The sequence below is a fragment of the Macadamia integrifolia genome, unplaced genomic scaffold (assembly GCF_013358625.1).
Source record: "Macadamia integrifolia cultivar HAES 741 unplaced genomic scaffold, SCU_Mint_v3 scaffold457, whole genome shotgun sequence".
Classification (NCBI taxonomy): Eukaryota; Viridiplantae; Streptophyta; class Magnoliopsida; order Proteales; family Proteaceae; genus Macadamia; species Macadamia integrifolia.
Genome location: NW_024870456.1, coordinates 277,959 through 292,587, shown reverse-complemented (window position 1 = coordinate 292,587; position 14,629 = coordinate 277,959). Strand labels below are relative to the sequence as shown.

The following is a 14,629-nucleotide window of genomic DNA, read 5'->3' as shown; positions in this document are numbered from 1 at the left end:
GTGACGGTTTGAGTTGGCACCCAGCTGCTATCGTTGCTGCTCAACCTGATTTGACCACTTTGTTACAATTATTACTTCTAAACTGTAGATACACTGGTTCTTTAAGTACTAAAATGATTGGACCTTTTCTGACTCTTGTTTTGGTGATGCAGTGTTGTCATGTTCTTATCTGACATGTCAGGAAGAGTGCCTTTGTACAAGAAGTACGTCCCAGTCTCATCTCTTGGGGCTCTATCTCTAGGCCTCTTCTAGATCTATCAACTTAGTTTTGCTCATATTTCTGTTCTTTGAATGTTATTCTTTTTCCCAGGGCATTTGTCTTCTTCAGCTCCCCTGTTTCAAAAGAATTGGTTAGCCGCATCAAGAATGATACAAGTGTATTACCCCGTATAGGTGCATTGAGAGAGGTCGAAATCTTCCTTTTTTCCCATGCATTTCAGATATCAGATATCAGATTCTTAATGATTTAGAGTGTTTTCTAACAGTTTATATAGTTATTAGGGCTTTTTTATCTTCTTTGGCAGTCTTACATATTTGGTAGTGATTTTCTTTTCCATGTTTGTTTGAGAACTGCAGATGAATTTGGAGTACTTTGCCATAGACAGTCAGGTATTTGGTGACTCTTCTGTCCTCCTTTTTGTTTATCAGTGTATGTGCCTAATATGATTTATATGGAGATTCAGGGAGTTTTATGAATTCATGTAGTCTGAGACTTGACAAGATCCACATAAGGAACTTTTTATATTGTTTAGTTTCTCATCAGTCCTGATTCACATAAGGAACTTTCTATATTGTTTAGTTTCTAATCAGTCCTGCATTTCTGTGTATGGAAGTCAGCCTATTTGGAGTCTGTTTGGGCTTTACTGAGACATATCTTTTGTCTTCTGCATCATTCTGGTTATGATGTTTCTTTTTTTTAATTTTTTTAAATTCTTGGGTTCATCTGTTGTTAACTAGGACTATGGTTAATTTTTCTATCCTACATTGGATGATTACATTATTTCTATTTCCTTGATGTAAGTTATTCATCTGGATAAACATCGTCGATTTTGTAACCTCCAAGCAGGGTTTCATTACTGATAATGAGAGGGCATTAGAGGATCTTTTTGGGGAAAATGTGGAGAATTCACGCATGTATGATGCTTGCTTGAACACTATGGCTACTCGTATATCCTCAGTTTTTGCTTCATTGCGGGTATGGATTAAAAACATCTCCATTGCTTACTACTTCGAAAAATATATTTTCTGGCCTGTGTACACTATGAAGCTTAATAATGTGTTTATAGTTTCGGATTGTGTTTCAATAAGCTAATGATGAGTTTGTATGCCGTCAGGAGCTTCCATATGTGCGCTACCGTGCTGCCAAATGCCTGGATGCTTCCACTATGACGCCATTTCGTGATTTAGTTCCGACAAAGCTTGCTGCTGCTGTTTGGAACTGTCTTACTAAATACAAAACCACTATTCCTAACTTTCCTCAGACAGAAACATGCGATTTGTTTATTCTTGACAGATCTGTGGATCAGGTTGATGAATGGTCTATTGATGATTTGTCTTATTTTATTATCTCTCTATTTTCTTAATGCTGAGTATGTTGTTTCATTTGTAGATTGCACCTATTATACATGAATGGACATATGACGCCATGTGCCATGATTTATTAAATATGGAAGGAAATAAATATGTTCATGAGGTACACCTTCATGTTAAATATAATTGGAAATTTGAATTTTTCAGTTCTTTCATCTTTTTGGCAGCTTTGGTGACAGTGGTTGACATCTCCATATATGTAAATGTATCTATGTATGTAAGTGTGGTTTAGGTTCCAAGCAAAACTGGTGGTTCCCCTGAGAAAAAGGAGGTTCTTTTGGAAGATCATGATCCCATTTGGCTTGAGCTTCGCCATGCACATATAGCAGATGTATGTGTCATTTTTTCAGAATGTTTTATTTATTTTATGTGTGTGTGAATATATTGAATATTTTGCATCTTTAATTTTGTGTGTCAGGCTAGTGAACGGTTACATGAGAAGATGACCAACTTCATATCAAAGAACAAAGCTGCACAAATCCATCATGGTTCAAGGTCGGTGTTTGTTTCTATAGAATCTCGTTCCTTTATGAATCCATTTGTTCTGTATTTAATTTTAGGTGTGCTGATTTCTTTTTCTTATTGGCAGACCATCCTAGTATGGAATTCTGTAATTTTTGACTTGATGTCGTGATTCTTTCAGAAAACCTTCTGCATATTTGATTCATTTTTGAGTTGAATACTCATTTTTGTCGTCAAACATGGGCATGCCATTGGAATTCTAGTCTTGAATGCTTTCATGATGACTACCGCAACTTAGAGAGATAAAACTGCAGGGATGAATTAGTTTGTTTTTCAAGAATTAAACCTAGTGGATGCTTTCACTTTTACAAGGTTCAGAAAATGATTCTGTGCATCGCTCTTAAATAATGATTTGGTTATTGATTTTTTTCTCTTGGACAGTGATGCACGAGGGGTGGGAACCACAAATTTTCTTAATGGATGCTTTCATTTTCTTTCTATCACTGAGTCACTGACTTATCAATGTCGATTTATGATAAACTCACAAGAATTTGGTGTATATCAAGTTTTATATATGAAGAAGTTGAAAAAAATACATTAGATGCCTAGGTTTTCTATTCCATTGTATGTATATTTTCTTTTACCAAAAATAAGTATGTATATTTTTCTTGGGGGTGGGTATTTTGGTATTATGTTTGTTTTATTTTGATAAATGGAATTATAATTTATTGTTGTTGCTGGTTAAAGATTGTGGGAATTTATCTTTCTGCAGTTCTTGTTCGTAAATAGTGATTATTCAATTAAAGAAGAAATTATTAGAGAACCGAAGTAATAAGAAGGCGAATACAAGGATTAAAGTATCGGTATCGGTCACTATATTGATTGGGTAATTTTAAGAGATGTATCGAAGTGTATTGTTTCAAATTGGAGACACACAAGATACACATGAAAATACTCTTTTGCATAAAAAAAAAGAAGTATAAATAAGCAATATATACCTGTATCATACATAAGCACTAAAATGGAGGATGGTGTATTGAGAGACAGTGCGTTCAATTGAAATTGTTAAGGATGAGGTTTCTTACATATAGTAGTAGTCTATTGTCGACTTTTTGAGAGATTTTAAAATCTATGAACAAATCGATGTAATAATTCATGGTTGACGCAATATTTTAGTTTGTTTTACCTAAATTTACTCAAACATAACAATAAAAAAAGTAGAACAAAGATTTGCGAAAAAATTCGAGTTTTTTCAACTTACTTGTCTTGCACTATATTTAGCTTCAATGGATGATTTTTTATGCTTCAATCCTCTAAACATCAATTTGATTTTGATTTTTTTTAATGAATGATTCAAAACCTCAAGTCGAAGAAATGAAAAGGGGATCGATTGTGCATTTGTGCTTCAAATTTTGGAAACTTAAGTATTGCTAGCGAGAAGAATAGGCTTTGTTTTGAAAGTAAAATGGGTTCTGTAGATACTTCTTAAGTATTTGTATGTTTCGGTGCGTATCGGCTGATACATATCAATACGTAAGGATACACTTCATTTTTTAAAAAGTTTATCGTATCGGTACTAACTGATGCCGATTGTATCGGATGATACGATACGATACAGACCGATACTTTAAACCATGCTGAATATCTACAAATTACATCACAAAAAGGATCCCATCAAAAATAACTTTCTTTGTATTGTTGTCTTTAAATTCCTAAAGACATCAATGACATCAATGACATCTTAGCCTCTTATACTTTCTAATAGCTGGAGCGTGCAGGCTGACAATAATACATTCAAGAAACCATTTTTCCAGTGTTTAAAATACCCTTACAGATGGCCTGCATGCTGCCCTATTTAAAGTTCTTTAATTGTTGGTGAATGTAATCGAGGGAAGAGAAGCCTGTGTATGTCATTTGGCTGCCTGGCCATTGTTTTAGCACTCCTACTGGAAGGAATCAATGACTGGCCTCTAGCCAAATTTTGAACCAAATGATCAACTCCACTTGAATAGTATAGTTGTTACTCCTGGAAACTGATCCTAGTGTGCTGGCCATCTTCATCATTATTTGTGTCTTGCCAATTCTCATCGTTGTTTATGTATTGTCAATCATTACTTCATCAATTGATTGGAGGGGTGATATACCTTGTTTATATATATATATATATATATATTTTTTAAACTTCAACAAGTTTAGTAATGATCAAATGGCCAGCACCTTAGTTTTTATTTCTTATTTTCTTAAGTTGAATAGGCCTTTGTATTTTTATATAAATTTTTTTTGGTGCTTTTTTTTTTTTTTTTTTTTTTTGTTGTGGTTGGCAATTCATGGACAAAATTGGTGCGTGGTGCAGCGGTTCTGTGGAAGAGTGATAAGGCAATTCTGATAGTTGGATATCTAGGAAATGGTCTAAATAGGCCATGTATCAAATTTTAGCCTTAAATTCATTTGCCCTCCCATGTATGTTCATGTACCCTTGTAGTCCTGGATTTTTCCAGGCTGTGTTTTGCCACTAAGGTATCTGCTGTTTGGCTGAAACTTGACATGTGAGTAGGGGCCCTTGGGGTCTACTTGTCCATAAAATTTTTGCCCAACATGATGTACCATGTGGCAAATATAGGTGCCCACCCACTGTTTTCTTACCATGGGAATTTTTTACTCCCTCCACCTCACGAAGATCATCAAGCTTGACAAGTCTCACTTTTCAAGGATAATTTTTTATTGTATTGATTACTAGGTGTTTTTCTTTAAACTTCAATTGATAGATTTCCTCCAACTACATTAGATCTTCTCTCCCTCCTTTAATGCACAAATTTGTAGTGGTAGGGTTAGTTAGCACTGCATAATATGGAGAAGTAAACAATTTCATAACTTTTAATATTATAACGGATCAACAAATTGGGTAATTGGAAAACTCTAAACCTGCCAGTCTTCGTGGGATGGAAGGAGTAATTTTTCCAGACTCCTGTTGTTGACATCCTAATTCAGTGTTTATCTGAGAAACTGGAGAGTTTCTGTATTGAAAAAGATTTATGTGGGTTATTTTTATTCATGTTATAAGATTCCAGCATTGAACTATTCTTCCCTTCCCTATTTTATTTTGCAAAGCATGATGTCTTGCTGTGTCCTTTCCTATACTTAACCATGTAACATTGCAGTACATATCTTCACTCTTTATTTTATTTTTTTGGGTGGATAGAGATGGTGGTGAGCTATCCACACGAGATTTGCAAAAAATGGTTCAAGCTTTGCCACAATATAGTGAACAAATTGACAAGCTTTCTCTCCATGTGGAGGTACATTTTTTTTTTGTTTGTTAATTTCACTACCACGCTTCTTTCAGATTCTCTACATTTTGTATTCAGTGTTTCATTTATCATGATGACTTTCAATAATACACGGATAAGATTTTTTTTGGATGGAGGGCATCTTAGGTGTTTTTTTCTTATCTGATGGTAGTTGGTTTTAATTGTTTCTTCCTGCTGGATGTTCTATTTAGGAATTTCAATTCCTTCGAGATGGATTTTGGTGTTGTAGGCTTCAAGAGTTAGTTGTGTTTTGATAAGTGCTCAGTCTCTTGTTTATTCCAAGGATGCTGTAGAGAGAAATTTTTACCTTCTAATTTTTTCTGTATGTGACATACGGAGAACTTGATTACTATACTTACGCATTTTCTCTCTCTTCAAATAAATTTCTGTGGCCTATCTGAGAGAAAAAAAAAAACATTAGAATATAAAGCTTTTACTCTATCTATATTCATGTTCTCTGATGCCATTTTACACTCGGGACCTCACCATATGTTAGTCTTTTTCTCCTTGTTATAGGCTTGAGCTGCTTACTAACTTCAATCCCTACCATACTTGTCAAACCTTTTTGGAGTCTTCTATATCCACTAATCTGTAATGGTGCAATGGGTGAAGTTGGGATTTGATCTTGCCTTCACGAAATGGTGAAATTAAGCAGAATTGGAGTTGCTGAGCTCCAACCAATGTGACCTTATAGTCTCCATTGTTTAGTCAACCAGACCTTGACGATATGGGAAGGAAGTTGGCTTCCAATAAAGTGGCTGACTAGAGAGTTAGACCATAGACTTGCCTTGTTGTCAAGAAGGCTAGTAGGACAGTGAGCAAACTTAGTGTTTCCATTGATGGAAGGAGGGATGCCCCTCTCTTAAAGTCAAGGGGGCCTGGCTGATAAGGCAGACCGGGATATTCCATCCAGGAAAGGGGAGGGGGTGGCAGGAGTAACCAGGTGGGGGGGAAGGATGGTTGGAGGAGGGGGGGACCTTGGAGGAGATGTAGAAAGAGGGAGGAGGAATGCGGGAGACTGTGTCCCTGGGTGGTGGCTGCACCACCCCAGAGGGTCCAGCCATGTTGGCCAGCTGACATGGGAGGGATATCAAGCCTACATCTGGAGAGGTCGAAGCAAGGGAGGATCATGGGTTATGGGCAAGTGATTCTGTACAGTGGAATTGAGTGAACCGAAGGTGCGATGAGAAGAATTGAGTCTTGAATAAAACTAACTATACTATAAAGTGTTACTCATCAAAAAAATAAATATAAAAAAGGAAAAAATAAAACTAACTAAACTCGCCCAATTAATCAATGGTTCTTTAAACATTAATCTATATAAAAGACTAGTAAAACTCAAGCCTAGATAATGGTTCTTTAATTTTGTCTTGGATTTTAATCAAGCCAACTTGGATCAGGACTCTTGGACATGAACAAATTCCCAAGCTCCCAAAGTTTGTGGACCCTTGGACCTATTCACTGGGGTTTATAGTTCTAACAACTGCACCCATAGAAAATGGAAGCCGAGACCCTTAAAATAATGAAACTACTGACAATTTTTCTTCTAGAACCTGATTGAAGCCTCAGAAGCTCTACGGAGGAATTTTCCTGAATCACAAGCCCGTAAAAATTGATTACTTGGCTAGCCTGGTTCCACATTAAAAATATCATTTTGTCTGTTTTTTGCTTGAATAAATTCTTCATTGTTAGCTCACTAACCAGTATATTATATTAAAATTATCAGGGAACAAGGGCTAGAATGTGATGGTATTGACGTATTGTAACTACACTCTTATGCTAAGCTTGTCATCTTCATGCAGATTGCTGGAAAAATCAATAGAATTATCAGGGAACAAGGGCTTCGAGAACTTGGGCAATTGGAGCAAGAGCTAGTCTTTGGAGAGGCAGGGACAAAGGAAGTAATCAATTTTCTGAGGACAAAACAGGTGACTTTTTGAGGACTCATTTTCAAGATATAAACTGATGGGCTGTCATTTGAACCATAAATTTGGGTTTGTTTGATAACTGAATTACCTTTGCTGTGCAGGATACAAGCCCTGCAAATAAGTTGCGGTTATTGATGATTTATGCAGCAATTCACCCCGAAAAGTTTGAGGGTGACAAAGGTTCAAAATTAATGCAGGTAAGCTGCTTTTGTTGCTATTTACCTACAGCACCCCTATTCTGGTCTCCTTGCTTTGAAGTATAAAAATTAATTTCTATTGTTTTTTGGTCGGACACTGTCTTTTTTGCTCCAAGGATTTTTCTGGGCAGAAAATGCCTCCTCTTTTTCATATTGCTAAATTTTCATAATTTGTCAAATTCGTCCTCTTTTCTGAGGTCAGAAACTTTCGGGCATGGGTAAGCCCATGCTGTTCAGGAGCTAGAAGTGAATATATTTTTGGCTTGTATGTCAGCTTGTGAATAGAAACTAAACTCAGGCCCAGCCAGTAGGCCCATTCCACAAGCTTCAGCCATGCTTATAACTCAAGTTAAAGTGTTTTAAAATTTTAACTGTGCTATCAATAAAAAAGTGTTTTAATCCATGTGTTTCTTTGTATTTTGAATCTATGAAAGTAAATATAAAAACAGAAGGAGAAAATATTAGCTAATAATCACAGGCAGTGTCCTGAACCCGCTCTCTCAACTCATTTCGAGTCACGGGCGGTGGGCAACTGGTCTGGCCCATGGATCAACCACTGGATCTTTATTTTTATTTTTATTTTTATTTTTGGAAGGCATTAAATTCCAAATATTCTGTGTAGTTATGAATTATTTGTTGAATAAGAATTCAGTTGTGAGGTAGGGTCTTAGAACATTGGAAATGAATTTACTTGACCCTAACTTTTTAAGTAAATAAATGAGGGGATTAGCCTTCTCTTAATACATCCATGCTAGACACATGCCATGATATTGCGAGATACATTGGAATACAGTACTTTGAGTCTTCGACACAAGCCAAAATGTTACAGAATGAAAGAAAAATATAAGTTATTGGACACACTCGAATCGTATCTGTCGATACAAAAACCCAGAAGCTACCGCTGCTGCCACCGGAAGCAGCAGTGGCAGCCATGCCATCACCAAGGAAGCAGCAGTAGCCAGCAGCCACCTCCAGCACCACAGAAGAAGAGGAGGAGGGACCATAGCTCATCTGTTTCTGTTGCTCCTCTCTCATGGGTGTCTTCTTCACTGGAACTTTACCTTTTCTGCAGTTGATTTCCATCCATCTGGAGCTTGGACTCTGAGATTATCTCCCACTATCCCATCTCTTCGAACTTTGCTGCATCTACAGAGCTAAAAATAGTAAAATCAGAGAAATAGGTTTTGATAAAGCAAGAAAAGGGGAGAATCTAGTTTCTGATTACTTACCAGGTTTAGAGGACTGCCGTTGTCGATAGATTGTCTCGCTGGAATCTGTTGCAGGTGCCATAAGTTGCAGATGGAGAGATGGAGAGAGTGACAGAAAGGGAGGCATGGAGCTAGGGGTGTCAACCGGTCAGTGACAGTCAGTTTCGATCGGGCCTAATCGGGCACCCCTCATATAAAATTATGCACCATTCTCGACTGATTAAATGGTCGGGCCTTCAACGGGCAGGCATGGTCCTGGTAGCATTTGGTTGGTCGGTTACCGGGAAATAGTCGGTGTTACCGGGCCCTAAAAGGTCTTTAATCAGTGAGAGATAGACTTCAAATCATGCCATATTAACCATATCAATATGATTTTGTGGGAGAAAGGAGCAGGCTTGAGGCTTCAAGGTTGAAGGTTGAACACGGGCATCATCGCCCCTAAAAATAGGGTTACACAGGGAAATTCAAAGTCAGAGAAAGAGAGAGGGAGGAAAGAAGTAAGCCAGCAAGGGTAATTGGCTAAGGGTACCTGAGATAGAGAGAGTCTATTGCTTGCAGACATTGAAGAGCTTAGCTTGCACTTCATTTTCTCTCTCTATCCTAGATTCCCTTTCAATTAGGTATAATATGGTAATGTTTGACTTTTTTATCATCAAATAATGTAAGAACTCAGTAAAGAAACTATGTTTGGTAAAATGAGTATCCTCTATGTTTTGTGCATTGTGTTTTACATTCTATATCAATTAGCAAATATTCATCATTTGGGTTCCCTGTGCTGTTTTTCCTGCAGTTAGCAAGAATATCAGCTGATGACATGAATGCTGTAAATAACATGAGATTGCTCGAGGGATTGTTGGATTCAAAACAAAACTCAACAGGGCGTTTCTCTCTTAAGTTTGATATTCAGAAGGTAAGCATAGTAGCAATATGATTGGTGCAGGTTCTTGCCTACATAAAAGTCGAGACTGAGCGTCTGACAATGTATGCATTTTTTTTTTTGTCTAATTACCAGAAGAGCCATGCAGCTAGAAAAGAACGAACAGGTGGGGAGGAACAACGATGGGCACTATCACGCTTTTACCCCATGATAGAGGTATATTCGAGTTTGGGTTGATTATTTTTCATAGTTTTTGCAATTGCTTGCACCATTTGAAATGATGGTTTTCTTTTAACTCAGAGCACTGCCATTAACACCTTGCTTATAGCCTGACACCAGTAATTGTTCTATAATTTGTTGAAGTTTCTTTAGTCTTGGTTTCCTTTCCAAACTGGAGTCTCCACTCTGTTGTTTTGACTTGTCTGGCTAACCAAGCACCATCATTGGGTGGTGCATTGGTACTGGTAATAGTTCTTGCCTATCATCATTGTATGGTTGGTATTTAGTAGAAATCAGTAAATAACTTAAGGCTGCCATAACCATCTTTGACCCCCCCACCCAAAAAAAAGGGTGAACTTAAGGGGCAGTAGAATGATGTAGCTTACCATTTCAATGCCAGATTCTGGTTTTCATTACATATTTTAAATTCATTCATTTGGCCTATGTTATTTTCTCATCGCTATGTTGCATCTGATCTGAACTTATTCTTTTGAAGAATTTGTAAACTATGAAAAGAATGTCTGACCTATGGCATTGGACCAAATAAATGTTCATTGTGTAAGATCTACTTTATGTATCTGATGCTCATGGTCTCAGCCTGAAATTTTTTATGCAAGAGGCTAGAAAAGGAATTAACTTCATCCTTGGATTCGAATGCTGCCAGAAAATACCCAATACAGGCTGCCGCAGGTCTTGAATAAAATCCCAGATTACAGAAGCAACGGGGAATGATGTTGGTCTTCAAAATACTTCAAACAGGTCACAGATAAGGCTGTTAACACTAGAGATCAACAGGAAATAAAGGAGAGAGAAGGGAAGGGTAGGTTGGCTATCTCATTTTGGGCATCTCACCCTTTGACTCTCACAGTCACTGAGCCTCTCACAGGACAATAACTTGCAAAAGCAAAGCTTCGTTCAACTCTTAAAATCATGGGGGGACTTCTTATGGGTCCTTACATTTATAGGCATAACTGCATAAGGCTTGCCTCATAAAAGGAAACTACAAATTAGTCAACAATAGAAAAAGAGACATAAACCAGAAAAGGAAACTCATGACTTCCTAAACTGAAACTAAGTTGCTTTTGAAGACAAACAATTGATTACAAAGAGAGTAAACCAAAAAAGGAATGAAACCTTAGGAAAGAAGACTTGTATAGCTTGCTGTCCAAGTTAATTGAAAACAAGGAAATCTTCTAGAAAACAACAATTGATGGCTTTGTCAAAGCTTGGAAGTCTTCACCTTTGCTTTCTGATTAAGGCTGAAATAAATACAGTAGAATCCCTGTGATTTAGGGTTTGAGAGACCCGAAACTCCCCCAAGAGGCTGGCCCAGTTCAATAATTGGTTGGCCCTATGGTTCAATAGGGTGTTCCACTAATTGGTGTGATGGACCATCCTTGGATTGATTCTTGCTGGTGTATTTCTTGCCATAGAATGGATCTACATCACAACCAAAGATGTAGGTCCCGGTGGTGGTGTAATACTTAACATATAGCATTCATAAGAAAAACAAGTAATTTGAAAATATGGCCTGGGCTATAAAATGTGGCACTTGGCTTGGCTCCTTGTCCTGGCCTATGTTATGCCTAGGTGCCATGGTGGCTGGCTACCACCTTGGTACCATGACAACTATGTTAATCACTAGAGCCTTGATCTGGTGAAAGAGAAAGGCACTAAGGGGGTTTGTTGAAACATTTTACTTGCAGACTACATGTTTGTTGGAAAGGGTTCTTTACCTTCATAATGCATCACACGAAGTGAGCTCAGGTCCCTGACAATATGTAGTAGGATGGGTTAAACCAGGTGTAAATTTCTTACTGTTATAACTTATAAGAACCTCTATATTATGAGATCACAATAAGATTTTGTACCCTTCAATTTACCACCAAAGTATTGGACATGCTGTAATTTGTATCTTTGTCATTATTTCCGTGTTCCAGGAGCTGATTGAAAGACTTAGTAAAGGTGAACTACCAAAGAATGAATATCCATGTATGAATGAACCGAGTCCAACAGTACATGGAAGCCCACAGGGTGGATCATCAGGACGAGCAAGCCAAGTGTCATCTGCTTATTCGATGAGATCAAGGCGCACTGCTACATGGGCTCGGCCACGTAGTTCTGACGATGGATATTCAAGGTATTAATTCGTCCCCTTCACTTTGTTCCAGTATGCTGTGCATGGAATGGGTAGGAGACCAACAAATAACTGCCATCATTTATTCTCTGCCCATTATTTTCATGTGATTAATTAGGTATTGATGATTATCTGATCATGTTGATCATACCATGAGAGTGTCTCTAGTTGGGATAAGGTTTTGGATGTTGTTTGTTTGTTTGTTTGTTGTTGTTCATCATACCATGAGAATATCTCTTGATTAGGGCTGTAAATGGTAGGTTCAGGTAATGGCCTTACCCATATCTCCTAGTCAGAAGAGAACCTTTAATCATACCTTTACCCTACGGGGTATGGGTAAGAAATTCCTTGACCTGGTGGTAAAAAGGTAAGGGGAGTATACCTATGGTTAGTAAATTTCTACCTATTTTACTACTGAGCTGTGTAATGTTTTTACCAATAGCTGCAAGATAGTACACTATATACTTCGTAACCTATTAACAACGAAAGATAACCAAAGTATACCATTGATCATATGTATTATGCGTATAATGCATATTCATGGAGCAATTATTTATAATTATTATGTATGTAATATTAATTTAATAGATCCTCTTTTTTTGGTTATTTATATGGGTAAATGGCCAATGATAAAGTATTTATCTGTACCCTCGACATTTAGTTAAATAAGATTTGACATCTACCTGAAACACATGCGGGGTAAGGCTGCATGGTCAAGCGGTCGAAACAGCCTCGAGACATTCTCAGGGTAAGGCTGCGTAGTTCTCGTCCCCCCAGACCTCGCACATGCGGGAGCCTCATGCACCGGGTACGCTCTCTACCCTTACCCTCCAAATGAGGATGGGTAAAATGGGTAAGACAGATAACATTCAGAGTTCTACGTGTATGTATTATGCCAAATGATGGGTCCATCCATGCATGTTTCAGGGGTGATTGAGCCTATGATAGACTAAGCATATAGGCTACCAAATGCATAGCTTGGTTTTCCACTTCGTTTATTACAAGGAAGTACTATGGTTCAGCCTATGATAGACTAAGCATATAGGCTACCAAATGCATACCTTGGTTTTTCACTTCGTTTATTACAAGGAAGTACGATGGTTCCTGTATTCTGATAAAGAAAATTTCTCTGTGCTGTCTCATGTAGCGACTCAGTACTGAGGCATGCATCTAGTGATTTCAAGAAGATGGGCCAGCGTATCTTTGTATTTATCATTGGTGGAGCTACTCGATCGGAAGTAAGAAAATCTCTTTCATGCCTATTTTAACCAGCTCTCTATTGTCTTTCTTGTCTTCTTTTGGTGTACAACTGGTTCTTACTAAATGCCTTCTGTTATCAGCTGCGTGTTTGTCACAAGCTGACAGGAAAGCTTGGGAGGGAAATTGTCCTGGGTTCTTCTGGTATTGATGATCCTCCAGAATTTATCACGGTAATGAAACCCTAAATACCACTTTTGTTTGATTCTAGTGAAGTCAAGACTTGCTTTTCAGGGTTTTTTTTTTCTCTCCTGCCAAACAATTGGTCATTGGACCTTCATTCTTCTTTGCACTTTGCCTTTTGCCTTATGTGATAAGCGGCCCACTCTCTTGCCTCCCTCATATCATATTACTATATTTGTGCATTGATATATTTGGCAAAGGTTGCTGTTCATCTGACGTTTTCATTCCATGCTATTCTGTTCCACTCTACAGGCTTGAGACAGATGAGACCCAGTTCAGATACATATGCATCACAATATTCCCATTAATCTGACTATGATCTATAAGGATCCATAACTACCAAAAAATCGAAATAGACCTACCTAAATATTGCATCTAGGTCAGATCGAGGTACTAGAGTGCTCCAACTGTTTATATATAAAGCCATAATGCAGATCTGAATCCAGATGTCTGAATAAGGAATTCATTACCAACCTGAAATTGAAGTAGACCTGATCCTGGGATGCGGACCCAGGTACTATGTACAGGGTTTGTAGCTGATCTCAGATCTGACCTAATTTTATGCCCCACCTCATTCAACCTGCTCTTGCCCATACCATGATTTTCTGTCTTTTCATCTACTTAACCAATGAGGACATCTTAAGTGTGATAACAGTAAAAGGTCAGGCCTAACATCAAAATGCATTGGATTTGAATTGCAGAAACTGAAGATGCTGACAGCACATGAACTTCCGCATGAACTTTCAATTGACGATCTTCGGATTTAAAAGAGAGAATGCCTTGAGATGCTAGCGCTTCTCAATGCAAGCAGGCTGGTTTTCACAATTTTAGGAAAAATGTTCCTTGTATCACTTTATTTTGCCTGCTTTTTTCTTTTTTTTTTCTAACCTTTAATCTGTACTATTATTAAGCTGGTTGAGAGCTTTGTTGGAAACATGTGGCAGTGGAAAATTTGAGTTCCAAGTCCTGCTCCCTCTGGTACCCTTCTGAACAAATCCTTTATGTGATGTAATTGATAGCTGAAACCCCTAACGATTTACGTCATATATAATCTCAGGTTATACTAAGAAAAATGTCACTGAATCTAGAAACTTAAGATTTGTGAGGCTCAGTTCAATCTTAAAGTCTAAATGATATAACAGTTCAGTAATCAGTTCGAGTAGTTCATTGCTGATTAGTGGCTCGAGAAAAAAAAAAAAAAAAAAAAAAAAAAAAAAAGGTTTTTTTCTTTCAAATTCTGATCTTTTCAAAATTTCGATCGTC

General features: G+C 37.5%; 1 protein-coding gene across 1 annotated transcript; it reads left to right on the top strand.

Annotated features, from left to right (window-relative positions):
* The first annotated feature begins 46 nt into the window (after positions 1-46).
* On the top strand, positions 47-14,433 carry LOC122068756 (SNARE-interacting protein KEULE-like). The gene is made up of 17 exons (XM_042632640.1): positions 47-203; positions 311-407; positions 577-609; positions 1,067-1,195; positions 1,335-1,526; positions 1,610-1,693; positions 1,823-1,921; positions 2,009-2,085; positions 5,252-5,348; positions 7,163-7,288; positions 7,390-7,485; positions 9,484-9,603; positions 9,706-9,786; positions 11,730-11,929; positions 13,074-13,164; positions 13,267-13,356; positions 14,068-14,433. Exons 1-17 carry the CDS (start codon positions 160-162, stop codon positions 14,131-14,133), a joined length of 1,722 nt encoding a protein of 573 aa, XP_042488574.1. The 5' UTR covers positions 47-159; the 3' UTR covers positions 14,134-14,433.
* The last annotated feature ends 196 nt before the right edge of the window (positions 14,434-14,629 follow it).

Bases quoted from the DNA above. Each gene is read 5' to 3' on its own strand.
- LOC122068756 (XM_042632640.1), top strand. From the start codon at position 160: ATGTTCTTATCTGACATGTCAGGAAGAGTGCCTTTGTACAAGAA. The intron at 7,289-7,389 runs GTGACTTTTTGA...TTTGCTGTGCAG, and splicing joins ATTTTCTGAGGACAAAACAG to GATACAAGCCCTGCAAATAA. The intron at 9,604-9,705 runs GTAAGCATAGTA...TCTAATTACCAG, and splicing joins TTAAGTTTGATATTCAGAAG to AAGAGCCATGCAGCTAGAAA.